Raw genomic sequence first — 27,657 nt, forward strand, 5'->3', positions numbered from 1 at the left:
GAATTTAAAGCAGAAACATATAAAGGGTTCTTTTTGCCTAACAACCGTAATGACGCAGTAAGAACAAAAAATGATTGCTCACGGGAGGCCTAGACTTGAATCTACCTGTCACTCACTAGACCTCGGGCCCCTGTTTTGTCTCCTGTAAATGGGGACGCCAGGCTGGCTACCTCACAGTGGCAGGAACACTCAAAAAGATACTATACAGTGAAATACCCTTTGTAAACTCTACAGTGCCGCACAAATGCAAGGGCTTCATAATAGCAACAGTTTAACATTTGTTGATTGCCACGTGCATCGCGCTTTAAATCCACTTTCTTATTCAATCTTCACAACCACCACAAGACCTGGCTAGGTATTATTTCCCTCCATTTTTTATAGATGAGGAAACTGACAGGTTAAGCAATTAGTTTCAGGTTATACAGAGCCACAACTTGAACCAGTAAATCCTGACTCTTACCCATGAGCTGCTGTCCAGCTTGCCGTTATTTAATAGAGTCGCTGAGATCTCATAGAGGCTCAACAAATATGTTTCGGTAAACTGCTAATTTTAAAAGTAGACGTCTTCCCACCCCGGCTCTTCCACGCAGACCCCTCCCCTTTCTCTCGCATCACCAATTCTTCCCACTCCCGGGCTCCAGCTCTAGCCCAGGCTCCGCCCACCGCCCCCGCCTGCCGCCGCCCACGCCTCAGCATTTCTACGCATGCGTGGGGGACCCGCGCAGGCCCAGTGGCCGAGCGGCGCCGGGAGACTTGCTTGCCCCGCCCGGCCCCGCCCCGCCTGCTCCATCGCGGCGGCTGCTGCCGCGGGAAAGCTGGAAGATGAGCTGAGCCTCCGCACTGTTACTGTCTCCAGCGCTAATCACAGGTGCTGTGGGTCTGGCCGGAAGCCCCCTTCCCTGTGCCCACTCCCAACTCATTCCCCGTCCCGCTCCGCCCACCCAGCAGCGACCAGGCTCTGCAGGCTAGCGGCCCGGGTAGGTAGTTTGTGTACTGTTACCATGGAGACGCTGGCCTGCCGGGCGGAACGGGCCGGCGGGCGGGGTGAAGATGCTGCTGCGCTCTGCCCTGGTCTGGAGCCGTGGAAGAGGGGGCATTGCCGGGAGAGGGGGAGCCGCTCTCCGCCCGCGAGGTGAGGCGTCCCCCTGTGGTTCACCCAGGACCCCTCTTGCTGTCGTCCGCCTCTCTGTCTTCCGATGGGGGAGAGAGGCGATGAGAATGCCCTGTGCTTGCTCTCGGGGTCGGGCCGTGGCTGTCCTTATTTCTATACACTGAGCATTTAGCCAAGTGCGTGGTGCTTAACAGAAGCCCAGTAATATTTGTTGAATGACAGAGTGGTAAACTAAGGGGCTTTGTCTAGGCAGACAGTGACCTGGCCAAGGTCACACATTGTACCTGGCCTCTTCTAGGCAACAGATAGCACCTCAATAGATAAATAAGTATATGTATAACAATATACATTAAAATATATTGTATGTACCTATAATGCATGTTATCATTCATTCCCATGAGTATCACAGCAGGTCTTCCATCTCACCCTTATTAGAATTATTTTAACTTGGTAGGAAAGCAAGTAGCACTCTTTATTTGTATCCTATTGTGTGAGTCTATAAAACTCTGATTAGTTGTTGATTTGGTATAGCTGATATTCAATAAAATACTAAAAAATTCTGTTTTCATAAAGGAAAACACCCCTCATTTAAATTTTAAAACTTATAAAACGTCTGAAAACACTGAGCAAATGTCATTCCCTTTGCTTTGCAATTTCTTTGTTAATGCAGTTTATTCATGGGAGAAATTTTCGTTGTATCCTTTTATCAAATAGCGCTTGGACAGTAGTTAACATTTTTTAAGGGCCAGCCACCATGCTAAAGCCTGTTACATGAATTATGTCATTTAATTCTCAAAACAATCCTATGAAGCAATTACTATTACTACACACATTTTACAGATGAGGAAACTGAGGCTTAGAGATGTTAGAAGCCTTGCCCAAGGTTACATAGCTGTGAATTGTCAGAGTATTTGAACCCTTACTCCAGCATCTAAGCACTTAATCACTGTCTCTTTGGATGCTCATATTAACACAAAAGTAATTCAAAACCATAGTAAGGGTCTTGAGTATTTGATTTGGAGGGAAAAGAGTATGAAGGTGGCCAGTCTTTCCCCTGTTGCAAACATCCTGATAATGCAGGGTTGCATGTATCAAGAAGGCTCTGGCTCAGGTGACTATTAGCAACAAAGGTAAAGACAAGTCTTTATAATTAGGTATAAACCTAAATGATGACTTGAAACTTTCCTCCAACCAGTAAGAAATATTTTGTTTAAAAAGGTCTCCAGTTTCAAATTTCCTACCACTGGTAGTGTTCATTCTCTAAAGGTCCTGTGGACATCATAAACTCAGGACAATGATGCAAGACAGAACTCAGCACTTTCTTCTTCCCCTTCAAAGTCCGCTTCTCCTCCTGTTTTCTTTTAAAAGGTCCCCTTGCCCTCAGACCCCCCCCTAGGTTTGCATACCCAGTGTCACCTCTGGCCCCTTCCTATCCTCTCAGATGCCAAATCCTGTTGGTTCTTCTGTTCTTGGTGCACCCCGCTCGCTCTCATCTCTCTTCCTTACCTCTATTTCACCTTCACTCCTCTATCTCTGACTTGCCATACTTCATCCACTGATCACAGCATTTATCAAGTCTTACTTCATGCCAGGCGACTTGAACTGAAGGCAAGAAAGGAAAAGGGGGCTAAATTTGATGTCATACTACCACATGGCATCAAGAATCAGATGCCATTTGAAATGAAGTCCAATATGCTTTCCTAATCCACTGTAACAAATGTCTCCAATTTAAGAAGCCATGCAGCCTTCGTCTGGATATTTCCTAGCTCAGGTCTGTATTGGAAAATGGATTCCAGTGATTATAGGAGTGTTGACCTTCAGCCATGCCTCACATGAGGCACTGGGGCTGAGTCTGGTGGGGCAACACCAGGTGCACAGGCAATTCTGATACACTGGGAGGGTGAGTGACAGAGAACTGGGGACCTTGTGGAGTACCAGGAAGGGACACCTAACTGAGGCTGAGAGGGTGGGAGAAGCATGTCCAGGAAAGCTTTCTTAAGGACCTCTATGAATTAGCTGGGTGATTTTATAAGAACTGCCTGATTTTGTCCCTTTTAATCTTTTACCTCCTTTGCATCCCGCCAATCCCTACCAGATCACATCATGCCTCAAAATCTTTTAATTTGCTCATTGGCTTTTGTTTAATTTCTTGACCTGCCATTCGGTGCTCTCTCTGGTCCAACTCCAGTCTTCGTTCCCAGATCTCCGTCTTGTCCAGTACGTATCCCCTATGTTCTTAACACTCTGCCTTGGCTCACTCATTGACTTCGCTGGAAATTCCTTCTCCACTCCAGGCCCAATGTCAGCCATTGCCACTTTCTCAAATTCAGCACATTTTCCAGAACCCAACTCAAGCATCACCTCCTCCAGGAAGTCTACCTGACACCTTCTCCCAGTCAGAAATCTCTTCCTCTTTTGTAATTACATGGTAGTTTACTCTATTTATTGCCCCCATCAGTGTCTACCTTGTATTAAAATCATTTGGGTACAAGCAGGGCTGGTACTCAGCTGGGACACACCAAGAAGGCTGCTCCAGTTGTGAAAATACTGGCATGTCTCTATATTGGCGTGTAAATAGCTGCAGCCCCAAGTCCTCTGAGTGCCCCACCTCCCCCCACCCCATCTAGTGGGTAATATTTTGCATATCATCTCTGGGCATATGTCATAACTTTTTTTGCTGTTGCTTAAGACTCTATCCACCTCACAAAATTGTTGTAGGGATTAATTGAGATGATGTACTCGAGAGCACTCTCGATTACACAGTGCTTGGTATTAAAGTAAATGTTTAACTAGCATTCCTGGTCCTTCTTGCCTGAGAGTGAAGACATGATTTATTCCTGCCTGTGTTCCCAGAGATCCAGGCAGAGGGCTTTGTACAGAGGAAACAGTCACTGCCAGCTGCGTAGATTCATTCCTGTTGTCAGGAGAATTTTTGTGAAGTTAAAATTTCTGTGAAACTATCGTATTATAGTTCAGGTATACGTCACTATATATCAACAAGCTTTCAAACTCTGAGTGCTTGTGTTTTAAGTTGGCAAAAACCGTCTATAATAAGAATTCGTAATTTAACAAATATAAAGAAAAACAAAATCCTTCCCCCCTGTCAAAAACCCACTTCGAATTTAATTCAGTTGTGTTATCAAACATTTCCATGTTTGATTTAGTTCATAATATATTAATATAATAATAATAGATTAACTGCAGATCTTACATCATTGAAACAGTTTCTCTCAGTATAACTGGTAAAGTAAGATTTGGGGGGAAGAGAGAGGAAAAGGGAGAGTGAAAATTCTGTTAGAATTTGTGGTAAAAATTTAGACACAAAGTCGAACAAAAAGATTTTTGAGCCCGTTATCAACATTGTTTCCACCAGTAGCTGATCAATCTAAATTCCTCTACACCCAAATAATTTACAGAATTCTTAGAATTTGACCTGAATAAACGTTCCTACTTCATTACTCTATGAAAGAGTATAATTTTCAATGCAAACTAAAATACAGCAAGGGAGAACCTTAGTCAGGAATGATAGTCCATTCTTACTTATCCAAAGCACTTTCTGCCATCTTTATTAGGTTCGCCAGATCCCCTTTGGACACTGCTAGACTTATTGGTGCCATGTGGGGCGAAGGAGTTGCAAACCTGACTTGAGCTCTGGAAGAAATTTGTTCATTGTGCAGAAAATTCTCGCTAAGTGATATAATTTCTTACTGCAATGGGCCTTTTAAAACAAGCAAACCTGTCATGACCACTTAAATTAGATGTTGTGGGACTGAATTTATATTATTATGCATCCAAAAATAATATATATGTACTTTATACAGATTTTTAATAATTACATTGAATATTTTTTTAATAAAGAGCCAATCATATCATATCATATATTAGAAGTAAAATGTACTAGGCTTGCCATAGTTTTTTGTTAGGTTTTTTTTTTGTGAGGGAGATCAGCCCTGAGCTAACATCCCTGCTAATCCTCCTCTTTTTGCTGAGGAAGACCGGCTCTGAGCTAACATCTTTTGCCAATCCTCCTCCTTTTTTTTTCTTCCCCAAAGCCCCAGTAGATAGTTGTATGTCATAGTTGCACATCCTTCTAGTTGCTGTATGTGGGACGCGGCCTCAGCATGGCCGGAGAAGCGGTGCGTTGGTGTGCGCCCGGGATCCAAACCTGGGCCACCAGTAGCGGAGCGCACGCACTTAACCGCTAAGCCACGGGGCCGGCACTGTTACTTGTTTTAATGTACATAATTCTGGAGACCTTGCTTAAATTCAAAGAAAAATTCCCAGAATAGTATTGCTTATCTAGTAATTTTTTACTGTTTTATGTCAACACCTGGCCTCTCCCTATGAAAGGAATGGCATATTGTTTATAGTTTTCATCATACCCTTTTCCACAAAAACTCTTAGGGTGGGCCCTGAGTAGAACTAAACAAATGTTCTTGTTATCTGTTGTTGTGTAACAACTTGATGTATAGAATCATAATATAGTAAACCCTCTTTATTTGTCTAAGGAATCACCTGTTGATTCTACTTACGGAAATAGAGTCTGTTAGTTTCCTTGGGCATATGTCACAAATTTTTTTTTCTTTTTTGCAGAAGTTATTCTAAAATTGAGCAACTGAAATATATGAATAATTTCCAAAGCTCTGTTTCCCTAGAGATATAACATTTTCAGGGATTATAGGGGTTTTTTTAATGAACACCTAATATCATATACTAATTAGAATTAAGTTTTTAAAATCTTGACTCTTGTAAACTTTAGAGTGGTCAGAGGTGTCTTGCTAAGTTAACTAGGCCTCCATGGGACACACCAGCCTTTAAGAAGGATCTACATTCTCATGGCCCTTGTGCATGACTTTAACTCTTTAACTGAGGGAGGTAGCCTGGGAAATACTAATATTTGATACTAATATTTGGTATCTATTCATCTAGGACACTATCTCAAATTGAAGGTGATTTGAATTAATTCATTCAAATATATCATGGGCAAATGTGAGGCTGAACCTTTCTCTGAGTTTACAAATTACATTTATAAAAACAAATATAGTTTGGAACTAGGCCCCCTCTGTCTAAATTTAACCTTATACTAGCATTTTGTATGGAAGGCAGTGAGAAAGAAAAGGCAACATTAGTTAAAATTTTAACCGAATCTCCTCAGTGTTTTTTTATAGATTGGAGAATGTGAGATGATTTTCTTGTTCTAGTCTGTCTTGTTTCATGATTTATCCTTTTTCTCTCCAGGGTTAGCTTTCATTCGGGATCTCTCCCCTGCACATCATTTCCCTCAATTGCATTTATTCCCATAGGCATAACTGTGCACATCAACCTATATTTTGAAAGCTCTTCTGTTCTGATCTTCCAACTGTAACTGCCTGGTAGATTTTTAATTAAAAATTGTTTATGAATTTTCAAGTTTAATATAGGGGAATGATTTAAGCGTATATGGATGGGTTTAAGCATTCTTTTCTAAACTACTGGATGAAAATAGTTAATATTTTGTACCATATATTTGTAGGGTTTGGTGTCTACCTGAAGAACATTTTACTTTAAAAGAAAAGATGCTGTCTCCAAATGATAAAAAGTTAGAAAAGCTGGACCCGTTCTATCGACCTTCACTGTCCAAGCAGAAGACCAGTGCTGAAATCATAAGTGAAGCACGAAATGCCTTAAGAACAGTTAGGACCCAAAGACCGTTTACACCACGAGAAGACCAAAGAAAACTATTTGGACCTGCGTCTTCAAGAACGCCAGAAAGTAGACCTCCTTCCTCCTTCAGGTATATGACATTTCTCTTGCCTGTACACTCAGATACGTAAGCCCCCAGATGACATTTTCCCTTAATTCTAGTTATGGATAGTGACTTTTTTAAGTTTGAATTCTGCTAATTATACCTCTTGTATCTGTTCAAGATTCCTAAAGATAATTCCAGACCTTGGATCCAAGAAGTTGCATTGGTTTAAAATGGTTAATAGTGGTTGTCATATCAACTTTATAAAGCAATATGAACAAAGCTTTAAAAAAATCACCATGTACATTTCTTCTGTTCATTAGTCAATATTTTTTAATCCCTCTAAAAGCAATGAAAAGACTTATTAATAAAATGTTTTAAGTACTATGGTTTTTTAAAATTGCTTCTTTCTTAAGGCTTATGCATTGAATGCTTTTACTTGTTTGGGGGCTAAACTAACATATACTAGAAATAAAAGAAATGATTCTTCACAAACTAATATTTCTGTTCCATCTCCCGTGCTAGCCTCCATGCGTCCAGTTTTGAGTCATCCGATTCCAGACCCATCTCTGGCGCACGTCTCAGTCCACTAGAGCTTGTGAGTACTTTATATTACCACGAGTGCTGTGAAATAGAATTGGCCAAAAGTGCTTGGAATCAGCACTTTATATGCTGAAAACAATCACATAGACCTAAATGTACTAATAATTTAATATGAAAGCAAATTCTTTTACACTTTTTCAAATATAATGGTTAGTATCAAATGAAACATTATTTACCTATAGTTTGATAATGAAGAATTTTAGTAATATAGAGTAACCTGGCAAACAGAATGTTTCACAATATTTTTTTTTGCTTTTTTAAGAGAGTTATGCGTATATATTATTTTATTTTTAATAGTTATATATACAAATACATTATATATACATGTACATAGAGAGTCAAAGATTTGTTACAAAAAAACCTCCAGCAGTCTCCTATCACCTTCCTTATTCTTCATTCTCCCCTCCCCAGTGGCTCTCACGTTAAACTCTTTTGGCATTTACATTCAAATTTCTAAAGAACACAGTGTCTTGCTACTCTCTGACTTATGAGCTTGAGGAATTGTCTAATGACTTCCCACTAAGGAAGATGAAGATTTAACTCTTATCTATCGTCCCACATTTCCTCACAACACATTCACCCTTTCTGTCCCCACTGCTACTCCCAATATAGATATGTCATAATTTTGGTTAGATCCCTTTTCTCTGGCTATAATTATATAAACCCTGTTTACAGCTGAGCCTTGAACCAATGATGATTAATGATGATTACTTCTCCTTCCCTGTTCCACTTTTGTTTTCCCTGGTGTTAATAATTGCCTTGCTTTTTTAGTTTTGTGTTATTATTATTTAAACCCCAAACTCTTCCCCACTGGTCTAAATCTCCTTCATATATTCAGGCACATGAGGTATTCTGTTTATCCATCTCCTTGGAGAACTTTCCACACTCCCTCTTAGACCCCTTGCCCTGGGCACCTGGCCTACAGCTCGCTCCTCTGTCTTGTGCTGGCTTTTCTGTTTCCTGTATTCCAAGTCCTTCTCTTTCTTGATTTATTCTTGTTTTGGTGGAGCACTCCCTCCAATAGCTTCTTGAGAAAGGGTGTATGGGAAGTAAATTATTTGAGACCTTAATTGCTGTTTTTTCTTTCTGGAAGTTTGTAGGGTTTTTCTCTTTGTTCCCAGTGTTCTGAAATTTCATGATAATGGGCCTTTGTGTGAGTCCATTTTTGTCCATCATGCTGGACAACTTTCAATGTGGAATCTCATGCCCTTTAGCTCTAGGAAATGTCCTTGAATATTTTGATGTATCTTATTCTCTTTTTTGTTCTTTTTGCTCCTTTTGGAATTTATTATTCAGATGTAGGATCCCCTGGACTGGCACTTCTATTTTCTTTTTTTTTTTTTTTTTTTTAATTTTTTGTTTATTGCGGTAACGTTGGTTTATAACATTGTAAAAATTTCAGGTGTACATCATTGTACTTCTATTTCTGCATGGACTACATCATGTTCACCACCAAAATACTAATTACAACCCATCACCACACACATGTACCGAATTATCCCTTTCACCCTCCTCCCTCCCCGCTTCCCCTCTGGTAACCACCAATCCAATCTCTGTCCCTATGTGTTTGTTTATTGTTGTTATTATCTACTACTTAATGAAGGAAATCATACGGTATTTGACCTTCTCCCTCTGACTTATTTCACTTTGCATTATACCCTCAATGTCCATCCATGTTGTCACAAATGGCTGGATTTCGTCGTTTCTTATGGCTGAGTAGTATTCCATTGTGTATATATACCACACCTTCTTTATCCATTCGTCCCTTGATGGGCACTTAGGTTGCTTCCAAGTCTTGGCTATCGTGAATAAGGCTGCAATGAACACAGGGATGCATGTACCCTTACAAATTGGTGTTTTCAAGTTCTTTGGATAAATACCCAACAGTGGAATAGCTGGATCATATGGTAGTTCTATCGTTGATTTTTTGAGGAATCTCCATACTGTTTTCCATAGTGGCTGCACCAGTTTGCACTCCCACCAGCAGTGTATGAGAGTTCCCTTCTCTCCACATCCTCTCCAACACATGTTGTTTCCTGTCTTGTTAATTATAGCCATTCTGACGGGCATGAGGTGATATCTCATTGTAGTTTTGATTTGCATTTCCCTGATAGTTAGTGATTTTGAACATCTTTTCATGTATCTGTTGGCCATCTGTATATCTTCTTTGGAGAAATGTCTGTTCAGGTCTTTTGCCCATTTTTTAATTGGGTTGGTAGTTTTTTTGTTGTTGAGATGCATGAGTTCCTTATATATTTTGGAGATTAAGCCCTTATCAGATGTATGGTTTGCAAATATCTTCTCCCAATTGTTAGGTTGTCTTTTCGTTTTGTTGATTGTTTCCTTTGCTGTGCAGAAGCTTTTTAGTTTGATGTAGTCCCATTTGTTTATTTTTTCTATTGTTTCTCTTCCCCGGTCAGATGTGGTGTTTGAAAAGATGTTGCTAAGACTGATGTCGAAGAGCGTACTGCCTATGTTTTCTTCTAGAACTTTCACAGTTTCAGGTCTTACATTCAAGTCTTTAATCCATTTGGAGTTAATTTTTGTGTATGGTGTAAGGTAAGGGTCTACTTTCATTTTTTTGCATATGGCTATCCAGTTTTCCCAACACCATTTGTTGAAGAGACTTTCTTTTCCCCAATCTATGTTCTTGGCTCCTTTGTCAAAGATTAGCTGTCCATAGATGTGTGGGTTTATTTCGGGGCTTTCGATTCTATTCCATTGATCTGTGTGTCTGTTTTTGTGCCAGTACCATGCTGTTTTGATTACGATAGCTTTGTAGTATATTTTGAAATCAGGGAGTGTGATACCTCCAGCTTTGTTCTTTTTTCTCAGGATTCCTTTAGCTATTCGGGGTCTTCTGCTGTTCCATATAAATTTTAGGATTCTTTGTTCTATTTCTGTGAAAAATGTTGTTGGAACTTTGATAGGGATTGCATTGAATCTATAGATGGCTTTAGGAAGTATGGACATCTTAACTATGTTAATTCTTCCAATCCAAGAGCACGGAATATCTTTCCATTTCTTTGTGTCTTCTTCAATTTCTTTCAGAAATGTTTTATAGTTTTCGGTGTACAGCTCTTTCACCTCTTTGGTTAAGTTTATTCCTAGGTATTTTATTCTTTTTGTTGCAATTGTAAATGGGATGGTATTCTTAATTTCTCTTTCTGCTACTTCGTTGTTGGTGTACAGAAATGCAACTGATTTTTGTATGTTGATTTTGTATCCTGCAACTTTACCATATTTGTTTATTACTTCTAAAAGTTTTCTGGTGGATTCTTTAGGGTTTTCTATATATAAAATCATGTCATCTGCAAATAGTGACAGTTTCACTTCTTCCTTTCCAATTTGGATCCCTTTTATTTCTTTCTCTTGCCTGATTGCTCTGGCTAGGACTTCCAATACTATGTTAAATAGGAGTGGTGACAGTGGGCATCCTTGTCTGGTTCCTGTTCTTAGAGGGATAGGTTTCAGTTTTTCACCATTGAGGATGATATTAGCTGTGGGTTTCTCATATGTGGTCTTTATTATGTTGAGATACTTTCCTTCTATACCCATTTTATTCAGAGTTTTTATCATAAATGGATGCTGGATCTTGTCAAATGCTTTCTCTGCGTCTATTGAGATGATCATGTGATTTTTGTTCTTCATTTTATTAATGTGGTGTATTACGTTGATTGATTTGCGAATGTTAAACCATCCCTGCATACCTGGAATAAATCCCACTTGATCATGGTGTATAATCTTTTTAACGTATTGTTGTATGCGATTTGCTAGTATTTTGTTGAGAATTTTCGCATCGATGTTCATCAGTGATATTGGCCTGTAATTTTCTTTTTTTGTGTTGTCCTTGTCTGGTTTTGGTATCAGGGTAATGTCGGCTTCGTAGAATGAGTTAGGAGCTTCCCCCTCCTCAATTTTTGGAAGAGTTTGAGAAGGATAGGTATTAAGTCTTCTTTGAATGTTTGGTAGAATTCACCAGGGAAGCCGTCTGGTCCTGGACTTTTATTTTTGGGGAGGTTTGTGATTACTGTTTCGATCTCCTTACTGGTGATTGGTCTATTCAAATTCTCTACTTCTTCTTGATCCAGTTTTGGAAGGTTGTATGATTCTAAGAATTTATCCATTTCTTCCAGATTGTCGAATTGGTTGGCATATAGTTTTTCATAGTATTCTCTTATAATCTTTTGTATTTCTGAGGTGTCTGTTGTAACCTCTCCTCTTTCATTTCTGATTTTACTTATTTGTGCCTTCTCTCTTTTTTTCTTGGTGAGTCTAGCTAAAGGTTTGTCTATTTTGTTGATCTTTTCAAAGAACCAGCTCTTGGTTTTATTAATTTTTTCTATTGTTTTTTTGGTCTCTATTTCATTTATTTCTGCTCTGATTTTTATTATTTCCCTTCTTCTACTGATTTTGGGCTTTGCTTGTTCTTCTTTTTCCAGTTCCTTTAGGTGCATTGTTAGATTGTTTATTTGAGATTTTTCTTGTTTGTTGAGATAGGCCTGTATTGCTATAAACTTCCCTCTTAGAACCGCTTTTGCTGTATCCCATAAATTCTGGCATGACGTATTTTCATTTTCATTTGTCTCCAGGTATTTTTTTATTTCTTCTTTGATTTCTTCGTTAACCCAGTCGTTGTTCAGTAGCATTTTGTTTAATCTCCATGTATTTGTGGCTTTTCTGATTTTCTTCCTATAGTTGATTTCTAGTTTCATACCGTTGTGGTCAGAAAAGATGCTAGGTATTATTTCAATCTTCTTAAATTTATGGAGACTTGTTTTGTGGCCTAATATGTGATCAATCCTGGAGAATGTTCCATGTGCATTTGAAAAGAACGTGTATTCTTCGGTTTTTGGATGGAATGCTCTGTATATATCTACTAGGTCCATCTGTTCTAGTGTGTCGTTTAAGGCCAATGTTTCCTTATTGATCTTCTGTTTGGATGATCTATCCATTGGTGTAAGTGGAGTGTTAAAGTCCCCTACTATTATTGTGTTACTGTCTATTTCTGTTTTTATGTCTGTTAATAATTGCTTTATATATTTAGGTGCACCTACATTGGGTGCGTAGATATTTACAAGTGTTATATCCTCTTGTTGGATTTTTCCCTTGATCATTATGTAATGCCCTTTTTTGTCTCTTTTTACAGTTTTTGTTTTAAAGTCTATTTTGTCTGATATGAGTACTGCTACCCCAGCTTTCTTTTCATTGCCATTTGCGTGGAGTATCTTTTTCCATCCCTTCACTTTCAGTTTGTGAGTGTCTTTAGGTCTGAAGTGTGTCTCTTGTATGCAGCATATATATGGGTCTTGTTTTTTTATCCAGTCAGCCACCCTATGCCTTTTAATTGGAGCATTTAGTCCATTGATGTTTAAAGTAGCTACTGATAAGTATGTATTTACTGCCATTTTTTAACTTTTTTTTTCCTCATTGTTTTAGTAGTCCTTCTCTGTTCCTTACTTCTTCTATACAGAATTGATGGTCACTTTAGTTTGACCTCTGTCTGAAACCTGTACTCTTTAACTCCCATCCTCCCTCCTTTTATGTTTTTGATATCATATCTAACCTCTTTTTTGTGCATTTGTGTCCATTACGTTCTAATCGTGGAAATAGATAATTTTTCCTATTTGTGGTCTTCTCTTTTCCCCTTAAATCAGTCCCTTTAACATTTCTTGTAACACTGGTTTCTTGGTGACAAACTCCTTTAATTTTTGCTTATCTGGGAAAATTTTGATCTCTCCTTCCATTTTGAACGATAACCTTGCTGGGTAGAGTATTCTTGGCTGTAAGTTTTTTCCTTTTAGCACTTTAAATATATCGTGCCATTCTCTTCTAGCCTGTAAGGTTTCTGCTGAGAAGTCAGCTGATAGCCTTATGGGGTTTCCCTTGTAAGTAACTTGACATTCTCTTGCAGCTTTTAGGATTCTCTCTTTATCTTTAATTCTGGACATTTTGATTATGATGTGTCTTGGTGTGGGCCTCTTTGGGTTTATCTTGCTTGGGGCTCTCTGTGCCTCCTGTACCTGGATGTCTGTTTCCTTCCTTAGGTTAGGGAAGTTTTCATCTATTATTTCTTGAAATAAATTCTCTGCCCCCTTGTCTCGCTCTTCTCCTTCCGGGACACCTATAACACGGATGTTAGTGCGCTTGATGTTGTCCCAGAGGTCCCTTAGACTGTCCTCACTCTTTTGAATTCTTTTCTCTTTTACCTGTTCACCTTGGGTAATTTCTTCTAGTCTTTCTTCCAGCTCACAGATCCGTTCTTCTGTATCCTCTACTCTGCTTTTGAGTCCCTCTAATGAATTTTTCATTTCCAGTATTGTATTCTTCATTTCTGATTGGTTCTTTTTATATCTTCCATTTCTTTGTTGACATTCTCACTGAGTTCATCTATTCTTCTCCCCAGATCAGTGAGCATCCTTAACACTCTTAGTTTGAACTCTCTGTCGGGTAGGTTGCTCATTTCTGTTTCACTTAGTTCCTTTTCTGGGGTTTTGTCCTGTTCCCTTACTTGGAATGTATTCTTTTGCCTCCTCATTTTGCCTCTTTCCCTGTGCTTGTGTCTACGTATTAGGTAGGTCAGCTACGTCTCCTGCTCTTTGATAGGTGACCTTATGTAAGTGATGCCTTAGGAGGCTTCTAGTATGCTTCCCTCAGTTCTCAATGTTCCAGGGGTGGCCCCTATGTGGGCTACGTGTGTCCTTCTATTGTGGCCTGTTAGCTCTCCCTATAGGCGCCCAGGGAGGCTGAGTTATGCTCCTGGCCAGCTGTTGTAATGCTCAGCTGCTTGTAGTTGTTGTGGGCCCTTCAGTCTCTTTATCAGGTGTGGGGAGCCCCAGCACAGTTGGCTGTAAGTTCTAATACAACATTTCTGTTGCAGTATTTCTTTTAAGTGAGTAGGCCCCCAGTGTGGCAGGTTGTTAGGTTCAGGGCCTTACAATTGCTGTAAACCTCTAGCCTATTAGGTCTCTTGTCAGCTCTCTGAGGATTGCAGCTGGGTGGGGCTGGCCTCAGGCACAGGAGCACCCAATTGTTTCAGGCTTTGGAAGGTGGGGCAAACCTCCTATGTGGGTCTTTGAGAAGCACAAGTCTTCTGCAGCTGACAAGCCCTGTTGCCCACAGGTCCACACACACAGTCAACACAGTCCTGCCCCGTGTGAGCGCCCCGACCTCCCCAAGCGGACCCAGTCTCTCCAAGGCGGGAGCCCCACACACTCCGCCACCACCCCACACTCTCCACCCGCTCCTTGTGCACACCCTGCCCAGCTCAAGTCAGCTCAGTTGCCAGGCTGCAGAGCATCCAGTCACCAATCTATGCAGGCCCACACGTTGCCTGAGGGCTTGTTGTTGGGTGGGGCCAGTCTCTAGGGTGGGCTGCCTGCCCTGGCTGAGCTGGATTAAATCGGTGCTCTAGCGGGTGGAGCAGACCCTGGGCTAGCAGGTCTCAGGGAGAACTCCAATGGCGTCTGTGTCAGCACGCTCACACCAGGCCACAACAATGGCCGCCGCCAATGTCCCAGTCCCCGGAGAGGTCTCACCCCTCACCGAGATGCACTCAGGGCCTATTAGGTGAGTCTCTTGTCACCGAAGCACTGTGCACCTTTCTTTCTGGTGATTTTAGGATGCTTTCTGGAACGGGTGAGTTTGTGCGCTGGCCCTTTAAGAGCCAGTTTTAGTTTCTTTGTGAACCGGGTTTTCTGGGGGTGCTACTCAATGCCTTAGTAGCAGCAAAGTCAGATATTATGCCGCTGGTGTCGATTGTGCTGGGTCCACAAAGTGCCCACAGCGGGGGCGCTCCCCGGCTCAGGGCCCACCCCGCGCCTCCAGGGAGGCTGCGTACCTGTGAGCTGCTCCCAGCGGCCGTGAAGCTGGCGGCTTGTGAAGGTGGCGTTTTTCCTCTCCGGAAGGGAGTCTCTGCCTCTTCTACCCCAGTTAGGATTGTCCGTTGTTGCAGGAGTTCCTCTTATCCAGTTTTCAGTTCTGTCTCAGGGGTAATTTTTCCACGAGTAGTTGTAAATTGGCTGTGTCCACGGGAGGAGGTGAGTTCAGAGTCTGCCTACGCCGCCATCTTGACTCCGCCCCTCTCTATTTTCTTATTTTCTCTTTTTCTGTTTTCCATCTTTTTTTGGAAGAGACTTATCTTCTAATCCTTTTATTGAGTTCTTTTCATTTCTGCTGTCATCCTTTTAATTTTCAAAAGCTTTTCCCCCCTCTAAATTATCTTTTTTTATAAATATAGTATTCTGTTCTTGTTTCATGGTTGTAGCATCTTATCTGAGTATATTGATGATACTTTTGATTTTTTAATTTTCTTCTCCCTTTAAAATCTCTGTTGCTTTTGTGTGTGTGTGTGTGTGTGTGTGTGTGGCTTAAACAACAGAAATTTATTTTCTCACAGTTCTGAAGATTAAAAGTCCAAGATCAAAGTGGCAGCAGGGTTGATTTCTTCTGAGGCCTTTCTCCTTGGCTTGTAGATGGCCATCTTCTCCCTGTGTCTTTACATGGTCTTCTGTTTGTGTCTCTGTTACATTTTTATGTTTGTTTTGGACTCTGTTTTTCATATCAGAGGCTCTCCTCTGATCGCTCATGCTGCTTGTTCAGCTGTTCTTATTTGAGAATGGAAGCATGTGGAGTGGGTTGGTCAACCCATAGGTGATAGCTACCCACATCTATGTTTAGGAGGATCTGGCTGAACTGTGTTATTTGTGAAACCCCCAATGGCACTATCTTTAGGGCTTTCCTTGTAGGCTAGTCAGTTCTCTATAGAAGTATCTTCCAAGCGCTTGCCTGGAGCATAAAGGCTGGTTGCTAACTTCCAGAAGCCAGGTGGAGGAAGAAGGTAGAAAAGCCTAGCATTCAGTATGTAAATATTCAATTAATATCTATGTTTACAATAAGTACCCTCACCCTCAACTGTGCCTGGTTAGCCTGACTCAGAGACCCTCTGTTTTACCCTCTCTAGAGAACAAACTTCCCATCTATTCTCAGTTTAATGGTCTGACTGTGTGGAGCTGGGAGGGAAGGAGTTACACAGACTTTCAGCCAATCCTCATTTAAGGCACCCCTTTCCTTATTTCCCTGCTACCACAAGTACCTGGTGATGCCAGTTCCTTAGACTTTTACAGAATTGGGGTTTCAGTCAAGCTGCTTCTCAGTTTTTATTACTGTATATGTGTGTGTACATGTTTGTGTGTGTGTATGTTTGTTCTTGATGACCTATTTGAAAGTAAGTTGCAGACCTTATAAGACTTCATCCGTAAAAATTTAAGTGTGCATCTCATATGAGCAAGGACAGTCTCCTACATGACAATACTATCGTTGCAGCTCAGAAAATTCACGTTACTCAGTAGTATTATTTAATGTGTAGTCTGTGTCCAAATGACCCCAGTTGTCTCAAAATGTATCTTACATTCTTAAAGTACTCATCAAAATGACTCTGCGAGGAAGATTATACTTGTTCTTATGTTACAGATGACAAAAATAAGATTCCAAAATAGTAAACATGAACCAATATGCAAGAAATACTTTGCCAGCCATCGTTGACACATGGCTTCTTGCACCTACAACCTTGGAAACTACTTGGGTTTTGAGCCAGCTACAGCAAGAGAGCCCCTGGTTTGGCAGCCCAGTGGGTCTACCTTGATGTAGAGTGGCTCTCTATTCTATGACTCTGTCATTTGACTCCTATGAATTATTTTTAATATTGCTGTAGTTTTTCGAGACTCATTCAATTTGGGCCTGCTCTTTTCTAAAAACTCTATTTCTAGAGTTTACCTGGTCCTTATCAAACTGGTAGAATTCTTGGACTGCAGGATTAGGTGTTAGGCAAAGATAATGTTGGCAGTTGCCTCTGTTTAGGGTCATTGCAATTAAATTTCTTTACTGTAGATGGTTGGGTGCTATGTGCAAAGTAAAAGTAGGCTGAGCAATCCCCATGTTAAGTAAAATAACTCCTTTGAATTTCAAAAAAATTTGAAATTTTTTTGTTATAGTGGATTATGTAAGGATCTTAAGTATATTTCATTTTAAACAATAATTAAAATTGGAGCTCCCAGTCAAAAAATTCTGCAAGTGGCCTCACACTACCTGCCCTTCCACCTTCTTTCCTCCTTTCCACTTCACCTTTTAAAGAACGCTTTGTCTCTGGTCACCACTAAGTTGTGAAAGGGAAGAGATAAGGGGAAATAAGAGTGAAGGGAGAGGCAGCAGGATAAAGGAGATGACTGGAGGGTGGGGGTGAGGTATCTCATAGTTATGGGATACACTTGATGAAAGAATTTGTGAAGACCTAACCAATTGAATTTCAGCACTTGTTGGATCTAGGACACTTTCTCAGGTTAGTTGGCCTTTTAATAATTCCTCTTCCAGCAACTCCACTTCTGGGTAGTTATTCAAAGCAAATGAAAACACTAACTCGAGAGGATATCTACACCCCCACGTTCATTGCAGCATTATTTACAATAGCAAAGACATGGAAACAACCTGAGTGTCCATCAACGGATGAGTGGATAAAGAAAATGTGGTGTATATACAATAGAATATTATTCAGCCATTAAAAAGAAGGAAATCCTGCCATTTGTGACAACATGGATGGACCCTGAGGGCATTATGCTTGTGAAATAAGTCAGATACATACATACGTACGAATACTATGTGATCTCACTTATATGTGAAATCTGAAAAAAAAAACAACTGAATTCGTAGATACAGAGAACAGATTGGTGGTTGTTGGGGGTGGGGGCGCAAAAAGAAAAAAATTCCTCAACCAGCGCTCAGTCAGGGAAGAAGGCCCCAGAGAGCAGCCCATTCTAGCTCCCACATTTAACAAATCTGCTTTACTCTTTTGCTTGTACGTTTACCATCCTCTCTTTTTCTCCCCCCATATCCGGCCTGTGCTCCCCTACACCCTCCAGCAGGCAGTGGAAAGCACTCAGGAAAGCCCTGGGCCTCAGAGAATGATGGGAAAACTGATGCTCCTGGTCCTGACCACTCAGGCCTTGGCCGGCTGGCCTGACTGGCTCACCAGGGTTCCCCTTAGCACTTGTAGTCTTATAAGACAGTGGGGAAAGCACTGTAGTTTGCAGTCTTCCATTAACATTTATATCTATCTGCTGTATAGGTATGCCCGGGAATACCTCTTTTCTTTCTTAGCAGCTCCTCACCTTCCCATGACAGCTCTGACACGTGCGGCTGTTGGGCGGTGGTTATTCCTATTACCATTCTGTCCTCTGGTTAGCTGCTGTCCAGATTTATGTACACAGGAGCAGCTGCTCTCATACTTTGGGTTGTATAAAGTAGGAAAAGAGATATGACCATGTGAATAAATGGGAAGTTTTGTGTTTCATCATTATCATTGTCAAAACAGAATTCTCCCTGTGTTTCCTAAACTTACAAAGCCTAGTTATTTAAGCTCCAAGTATTTTTATTAAACTTTTTATTGACACACAGAAAAGATACAGATCATAAGAGTGCAGCTTAATAAATTTACACTCAACACACTCAGTAACCAGCATTCAAATAGAAGAGGTAGATAATTACCAGCACCCCAGAAACCACCTCCCGAGGGTGATGACTGTCTTGACTTCTCACAGCGTAGATTAGTTTGAGCGGTTTTTTATATTTTATAGGAACTAAGCTCTCAGTATTTGACACGTAATGCAAAATTTAATATATATTAAAAAGAAAGGGACTTAGAAGCCCATATATACCTTAGGGGTGGGGTAGATCCAGGGTAAGAAAGAGTAGAGTGAGAATGTCAAAGCAGTGTTTTTTCTTTCGCTATTTCTGAAACGAATGGTAACATTACAGCAGTGAGTCACATGCTGAGAGGGACAGAGGAGCCCAGAGAACCTGGGGAGAAAATCATAGTAATAGAAATGCACATACAATTGCCACATCCAAAGGTTATGTGCTTGGGGGAATTTTTAATATTTGCTCTCTGACTTCTAAGAGGTCTGTGTGTGTGTGTGTGTGTGTGTGTGTGTGTGTGTGTGTGTGTTGTGTTGCTTTACAAATTAAATCACAGCAACTTTCTGAGGTGGGATGTCATGGACTCCTTTTCCAGTCTTCATGTAGAATGGGGGAGACCCTGCCTTCCCATCTAGTGACCCAGAGGAGACGTGTCAGAAACCGGTCAAGGCCCACGGTGCTGGGATGCAAGTCAAGCCCAGCCAGATCCCTTAAATGTTCTAGGAATTTTGTCTTCTTTAATTGGGTTGTTCTGTGAAAATAGTCTTTCACTCTTCAATGGACTCGCACAGTTTAATCAACCAGAACAAGTCTGAAGATCTGACTTTCCCAGTGTCCTTGATTATACTCCGGTCACTGGTTAGTGTCATGACACAAAGTGGGAGGGAAGTGAGGTTCTCAAGTCAAGATTGAAACTTACTTGCAACAGTCTCTGAATTCTAAAATGAAGTGAATTTTATAGGAAAAAAATTTTACTGTTCTGCCTCATAAAAGCCATTTCACTCCACAAAGTGGAGGAACATTTTGTAGAACCTGGCATGATAGAAACTGATGGCTCATTTAGTAGTTTTCCTTTGAAGAATTAAAGATGCTCTTACATGTATCGCTTTATATTTTACGTAGTGAGATATATGTTTAAGTGGGATAAATAATTTAGTAAAGGTCAGTAGAAAAAAGGAACTAATTTTTCATTATACAAACAATTACTAATTTTGCACTAGGAAAATAATGCCTTTTATCATGTAGCAGTGAAAGGGCTTTATCTTGCCATCCAGACATAATTCAGTTTCTCTCTTTGGGGTAAAAATTAGCTTTGCAAAACCATATTTTCCCTTTTTATAAGATCTTTTATTTAGTTCCAAAAACATTTATAGCAGTTAAGGCATCTGTAAAAGAAACCATTTACCTTATCTGCATTGTTATTATTTGGCAGACTTCTCGATCTATATTTCAGATTCAAGGTACCTGCAGAGTACAGACATTTTGAGATAAGAAAACCTCATATCTACATGCAATATTGATTGTCCTTATGTATTTCATCTTTCATAATTATATCTAAAGCACTTATTTTCCTGTATTAACTCTGCTCTTAGCTTTTTTGTTACTATCAGCTTCATGGCCTAAGTCACATTCTTATGACTATTTTGCAACAAATTGAGGAGCAAATTGACTATTTATTAAACAAATAGAGTGCAATATATACAGACAAATGAGTGTTGTCTCCTTCAGAATAGACCCCTCCAAATCCAGGATCTTGATTCCAACAAAGTTATGTCAGAGGCTAGGGCCTTGGCTCTTGAGAAGACTTAAAAGTAACTTGGAACCAAGTCTGGTAAATAAAGGATGAGCAGCTTACATAGGGAGGGGAGCCAGCATTTCTTGACTCTCCATAACAGGAATTGTATATGTATCAATTTCCCTGTAAGAGGGGCACTACTGTCTCCATCTGCTAGCTGGGCAAGTTCAGAGAAGCAAATGTCCTGTCCAAGTTCACGTAACTAGTAAGTGGATTCCACTCCAGATCAGTTTGATCCCAAAGTCATTTACTTTTCCTCTATACTGTGCTGATTATTTGATTTACCCATTTTTTTAACTGTATTTATAAAAATGTGTCTCTAAAGTCATAAAAATAAATTTTTTTTGTCTGGTTTATGAACCAATTCTGAATGCAAATGAACAAGAGGATATTAAAAAATATTTTGAAGAATGTCGTCATTATTGAAATAAGCAACTTCTTGGAAGGAGAACTCTAAAATAGATGTCTGTGTTCTGTTAATCTGTTAATGTATTTGAGAAAATGAGTGTTTGAAATTGGGTGTCATATATGATAGATGACCTCACCTATTTTTCCAAATTATCTGACTTGAATTAAACACTAGACTTTTAAAAGTTTTGTTAATTAACTTATTGGATTGAGAGTCACTCATTTCACGTATTTGGGAAGTGACTGTAGGAACTTTAACTCTATTTTTGGTTATAGAGCTAAAAGCACTTGCTGCCATAAGATTGCTCTTTCATAGGCAAATAGTTCTGCTAAAGTTGGAGGGAGGAAGGGAAGGACCACCAGACAACACTAAGAGTGGGAGCTGAGGCCCCTGGGAGGTTCTGGCCCTGGTGGTGAGAGGTCACTGCCATCTGGAAGTTCGACCAGAGGGAGCTCTGGGTAGCACAGTGCTTGGTGCAGGTATTTTAAAAAGTCTTTAAGGAATGGAAATTTTGTCAGCAATGTTCCTTTTCTAAAGGGTATCAGCATAGACTTTTTGAGATGTAAAAAATAAAACATTTTTATGTCATAAGTCCAAGACTTCTTGCACTCATATTTTGTGACTTTTTAATCTAAATTATTAGAAAAAAAATTATAACATTAATAAAAATACTTTTGTGGAGTCCAAGATATGTAAAGGTAATTCTACATAGTTCTTGGCACGTATAGGTGCCCAATAAATATTTTCTGAGCTGAATTGAATATAAAAATTTGCAAAGGATGTTGAATACACTATACCTGATTTTACTCTTATACAGGTAATATCTGTTTGCTAGCGTGGGTAAACTATTTCTTGCAAAAACACTAAGCAAGACAGCAGAGTGTTTAATACAATACAATTGACGAAAACAATTTAGAAGTGTTATATACAACACGTTAAGTAAGATGGGCCAGTGAGAGGTAGAACCAGGAAGGAGCCGGGATGAAGCCGACGGGAAGCCCCGGGCTCTCCTGGAAGTGTCATGGCCAGCTCCAGGGTGGTGAGACTTATTTGAGAGACTCACTTTGAGAGACTCACACAGAAACTCAGGCCAATCATTTAAAACATCTCTTTCCAGAAACCGAAAGCTCCGACATCTGCTGCCACAGAGGAGGATCCCTGCCCTTCCTTTCCTAAACCCCCGGTGGACCCCGCGAAGATTCGAAGAATAAGCAGTGCTCGGGCGCGCTTGTTCAGGGCCGCCTCCCAGGGAGCTCTTCTGCCGGACAGAACCCATCCTCCAGCTGAGTGTAAGGCAGCGTAACATCCTTTAAAACCTGGGGCAGGCATGTGTCTTAAATTTGCACACAAAAGCTACGTGTGATTTTATATGATTTTTCTTAGCCCCACGTGGTTTTATATTAAGACTTAGTATAGTGCAAAAGCTAGTTAAGAAACATTGTTCATATATTTTTTCTCGGTGTTTATAAAGCATGCCTAAATATTACAGTTTTTAAAACATGTTACATGGTAGGAAAAGGCTGTTGGAATAAGTGTTTCCTAATAACTGGGTTCACATATATTGGAAATACATGATTTTTTCATTAGGGTTCAAAAAGTTATTCATTTCATTAGGCATGTTTAATGTCCAGTGAGCTTAGGTCTTTGAAAATACCTTTCTGATCCCAGGTGAATATGTAAGAAAAGTGGAATGGGGCTTTTCCTGCTGCTGCAGAATTGCTGGCAGGTATTTAAATAGGTATCTAATAGGTATCTAATAGAGAGGCTAAAAACCTCGAATTCTAAGGGATGCCCCCCAGCAATTGGAATCACCCCCTGTCCAGGGCATACTAAGAGTTTTTCAAACTTCAGGAAATATCCCATTAGTGAGGTGACAGTCAACTCCGTGGAGCACACCAGCATTTAAAAAAAATGAAGTAGAATAGAATAGAATGAAAAATATCAGGGTACATTGCAGACAGTAAGGGTAAGTATTGCTTCAAGAGACTTTACTTCAGTCGTGTACATGTGTGTTCAGGGTCATATCATAAATTTATTATATGTTATATTGATATTACATAATATTATAAACTTACTATATGTAGTCAGAAAAGTTGGAAAACCACTTGACCAGGGGCTGACAGAACTGGCCGTCCGTCAGTCGATGAGGATTGATGAAGAGGGACAGGTTTACAGCCAGGGAGAGGAGATAAGCTGAAGATGGATCCCAAAGGTTACAAGCTGCCTGCTGAGGGTCCTTCTTGTTTGACATACAAGCATTTTCTATTAATTAGTCACCAGCATTTAAATGTAGAAGATCTCATGGAAGAATCCAGATTGATGACTTCTTGTGAAAAACTGGAAGATCTGGCCACAGTGGGCCCCCATCCTGTGTAGCCCAGTTGGGGAATGATTGGATCTGAGTAGTACCCACCCTGTTAGCTGGGGATATGGTCTCAGTTCCCCATATCTCCCAGCCCGCTTCACTCATTTTCCTGTCTGGTTCCTGTGGGCTTTGGAGTTAGTGATTGCTGACGTAGCTGGAGGTAGAATCAAGGGGAAAGGAAAAGACAGAGAAGCAGTGCAGGGTGTGCGTGTCACACCGTGATGCCATAATGGAGTATGTAGTTAGGCAACTTGCTTTGTCTCCGTGTCCCATCTGTTTCTTTTCTAACAGCCGGTCAGTCGGATGTTGAGCCCTACCAAATGCCAGGTGCTCTTCTAGGCAACTGAGTCCTGCCCTCAAAGAGTTTGTGAAGGGAGATAGACAATAAACAGGAAAACAAAGAAACAAGAGAATTGAAGTTCTTACAAGTGCCGTGAAGAAGGGAAGCAAGATGATGGGATGGGGAGTGACAGTGGCAGGAGGAATTTGCATTAGCTCAGGTGGCTTTGGAGGGTGTCCTGGAGGAGGTGGCATCTGAGTTGAAGTGTGAATAATGAGAGGAAGGCAGCCATGCAGAAATCTGTGGACAAAGCGGCCACGCTGAGGGGACGGCAAGGCCAGAGGTGGGAGCAAGCTTGGATGGAGGACCTGCAGGGCAGGGTGGCTGGAGGGTGGTTAACCCCGGGGAAGGTGGAGGGAGCTGAGGCCACAGGGCCATTTAGGACTGGGCCCCGGGAAATGGCCCGGCCTTGATTCTGCGTGCAGTGAGAAGCCAGGGCAGGGTTTAAGCAAGGGAGAGACATCATCTGACTTAGGTATTTTCCCAAACAGCAGTTCTCAACTGTAGCTGCACATTAGAATCTCCTGAGGAACTTTTCAAACGCTCCACCACGGGGCCCCAGTCAGACCAGTAAAATCAGAAAGGATTGGTAACTGCAGGAGCAAAGTCCTTGCAAAGATGAGAGTGGCTGGGATCCAGCCCAAGGTGGGGGGTGAGATCAGACAGGAACATGATCACTTCCTATCAGCAGGGATGGCAGAGCTGGTGTGAGGGTTACTACACTGTTGTCTAGTAGACGTTTTTCCCCCGAGCCTGTAGGCTGTATCTGTGTTTAATGCATTTACCTCTTGGTAGCTCACATTTGACACCCCTGCAGCTTGCTGAGCTGTTCCCATGTGTGTGAAGGTGACTGAAGAGACTGGTGTTTCGCCTACCATGCTCATCTGTGCTTCCCTCTTGGCTTAGCTCTTTTCCTCCTGGGCCGCCTGGACCTGGTTTGTGTGGCCACACGCCTCAGCTGTGCTCTGGGAGGTGCCGTCTGTGGCTGTCATTTCCCAGCACTGAGGCCACCTTCACGCCTCCAAGTGGCTCGGCAGCTTGTCTTTGTTGTAGTTCTTTTATCCTCCCTGTTTGCAGTTGCCCCATGTCACCATCCTCATCATCCCTGAGGTCTGTGTCCACACACGGGAAATAATGGCAGGGAAAAGCCATTGTCATTTTAAAAGCTCACATCACTCAATTTAAAAAAATATTTTAGCACTCCAGCCTCGGAATCTTTGTCATTTGTACAGGAGCTCTCTGGGCTTCGTTTCAGAGTCTCTATTGTTTGGAAAAGGTATCCTTTGTTGGGAACTGAGGCTGTAAAGTCAACTGTGCATGGAGACAGAGGGTGCGTCCCTCCCTCTGGTGTGAAGTCATTTGTAGCTGACACCGCCACAGGCAGGGCTGGGGTGTGGCGGCGGGTTTGGCATTCTTGATTTAAGAAAATGAAAGGGGAAGAGATGTGTGTAGTCATCTCCATAAGGCCAGCAGTTTAATTGCTGTGCGTTCATATAGGGTTTTGGGCTGGAGGTGACAATGTTGCCAACGCCTCCCCAGTTATTCAAGCCAGACAGAGACCTCAGCGCACTCTCCACCTTCTCACCAATCCCTGTCATCCTTGCCATCACAGAGCCCTCCACGGGCTTCCTTAATATCTCTTGGGTCTGCATTCTCCTTTCCCACCACTGCCATACCGCCTTTACCACCTCTTGTCCCTGCTCTTCCAGCCCTCGTGTCTTGCTTCCCCCTCAGCTCACCAGGGCGCTGCAGGTGGGTCAACCTGCAGGTGGGTCCAACCCTCAGCCCTTGGAGCAGCCAGCAGAGCCTGGGGCAGCTGAGCTCCCAACCAGACATGAATGTGAGCAGTGCCCTTATCCCTTCATCCCAGCAGACCGTGAAAAATAATCACTTTCTGTGTGTGCCATGAGGGACAAGAGGTCAGGAAGCAAATAAAAATCAGATTGCGTCATCTTCTTGCTGAAAACCCTTCAGAGGTCCCCTGGACTTAAAGGAGTGTTTGCCAAACTGAGTTCCAGGGAACACTTATGGCGAATATTAATAGCCTTTCCTTGGAAAAAGGGCTCAGTGCTCGGATATCTGCCTACTTCCTCTCCCTCTTGGAGTCACAGTGTCCGTGAGCATATTCAAGGGTTGGTAAAGCCATCTGGTGAAGACACCTGTTTAATTTTAATTCAATCCAGCATTTCACAAATCTACTTGGCTGTGGAATCTGTCTTTTGGGAAACACAGTTCGGGAAACACTGACCTAGCACAGAAGTTGGCAGACTTTTTCTGTAAAGGGCCAGAGAGTAAATATTTTAGACCTTGTGGGGCACACAGTCTGAGTTCAACCTACTCAGCTCTGCCACTGTAGTGGGAAAGCAACTATAGAGTGATTTAGGGGCACTGAAATTTGAATTTCATATAATTTTCACATTACAAAATAATGTTCTTCTTTTGATTTTTTTCTAACCATTTAAAAATATAAAAATCATTCTTAGCTTAAAGGCTGTACAAAAGTAGGAGGCAGGCCAGATCTGGTGGGGCTGCAGTTTGCTGACCCCTGGCCTAGGGGATGAAGTCCCTGCTCCTCAGCATGCCCAGCTCTGCTGTGATCTGGCCCCAGCCTGACATTCCAGGCCCTTCTCTTGACTCTCCTTTGCTTATCCCCCATTCTCCATCCCTAGTCTGTGCACCAGCAATATGGAACTCCTTGCAGTTACCCACACCCATCCTGCTGTTTCAAGCCTTGTGCAGGATCCTCTGGGCTCAGTGCATAATGAAAATGTAGAGCTCTTTGTTAAAAAATTATTCAGAATTTCAAGGGGGCCGACCCGTGGTATAGCAGTTAAGTGCGCGCACTCCACTGGCTCCACTGCTGGTAGCCCGGGTTCAGATCCTGGGCACGTACCCACGCACCACTTGTCAGGTCATGCTGTGACGAGACGGCATCCCATATAAAGTGGAGGATGATTGGCATGGATGTTAGCTCAAGGCCAGTCTTTCTCAGCAAAAAGAGGAAGATTGGCATAGATGTTAGCTCAGGACTGATCTTCCTCACCAAAAAAAAAAAATTATTCAGAATTTCAAGATGGCAACAGCAGAGCATTAAACCAAGTGCAGAGCCCTTCTAAGTGTGGCCACGGCCCTGCCTGGCTGTACAGCTCCTACACACATGAAGCTGGCTCTGACTGCAGGCTTTTGTTCCTTTTTCTCAGAACTGCTTTTTGCCTCCCATTAACCCTTCAAAATGCTTCTCAGGCTCCACCTCCTCTGTGAATCTTTCCTTGACTCACTCCCAACCCCTCAGGACTCTCCCACTCTCTATACTCCTCCTTACCTGGCTCAAATCGCACTGTACTGCATTGATGTCTTTACACGTCTGCCTCTCTGTCTCTCCTCTAGACTGAGCAACCTCAGTAGGAAAAGAGGTTTCCCTACTGAGCCTAAAACAGGGTCTAGTATATAGTAGGTGCCAAAGAAATATCTGTGAAACAGAGCTGTTCCTGCTCAGAAATGCTGCTGGTTGCAGGATCCTTTTGAAGTTTACCCGTGATCCATTACAAAATTAGTACAGTGTGCAGCAAATATTTGCCAGGGAGACACAGAGCATCATTACACATGCTCGGTTTAATGGTGGACCTCCACCAGGAGTAAGAGTGAGCCCCAGGGCAGGCCTTCGCTGTAGTAATCACTGACAAGCTCGCTCAGGTCACTTGTGAAGATAGAGGGGATGCAGCTCCTCCACCCACAAGTATGAGCGTGTTTCCCCTCTAGAACAGAAGCTCCATGATGGCTGGGACGTCTCATTCACCTCTGCACCACCTTGCACAGCACCTGGCACATAGCAGTGGGTGC

General features: G+C 41.6%; 1 protein-coding gene across 1 annotated transcript in view; it reads left to right on the forward strand.

Moving 5' to 3' along the window:
- The first annotated feature begins 780 nt into the window (after nucleotides 1-780).
- Nucleotides 781-27,657, forward strand: part of ARMC2 (armadillo repeat containing 2) — a 109,627-nt gene continuing 82,750 nt past the window's right edge. Inside the window, exons 1-4 of the mRNA XM_087443968.1 lie at nucleotides 781-1,132; nucleotides 6,624-6,884; nucleotides 7,362-7,434; nucleotides 22,230-22,401. Of these exons, the coding sequence (XP_087300094.1) occupies nucleotides 1,002-1,132; nucleotides 6,624-6,884; nucleotides 7,362-7,434; nucleotides 22,230-22,401 (637 nt within the window). The 5' untranslated portion in view covers nucleotides 781-1,001. The remainder of the gene's footprint in view (nucleotides 1,133-6,623; nucleotides 6,885-7,361; nucleotides 7,435-22,229; nucleotides 22,402-27,657) is intronic.

Source organism: Ceratotherium simum, chromosome 19, assembly GCF_057802395.1.
Source record: "Ceratotherium simum simum isolate JZ-2026a chromosome 19, ASM5780239v1, whole genome shotgun sequence".
In the NCBI taxonomy this organism is placed as follows: domain Eukaryota; kingdom Metazoa; phylum Chordata; class Mammalia; order Perissodactyla; family Rhinocerotidae; genus Ceratotherium; species Ceratotherium simum.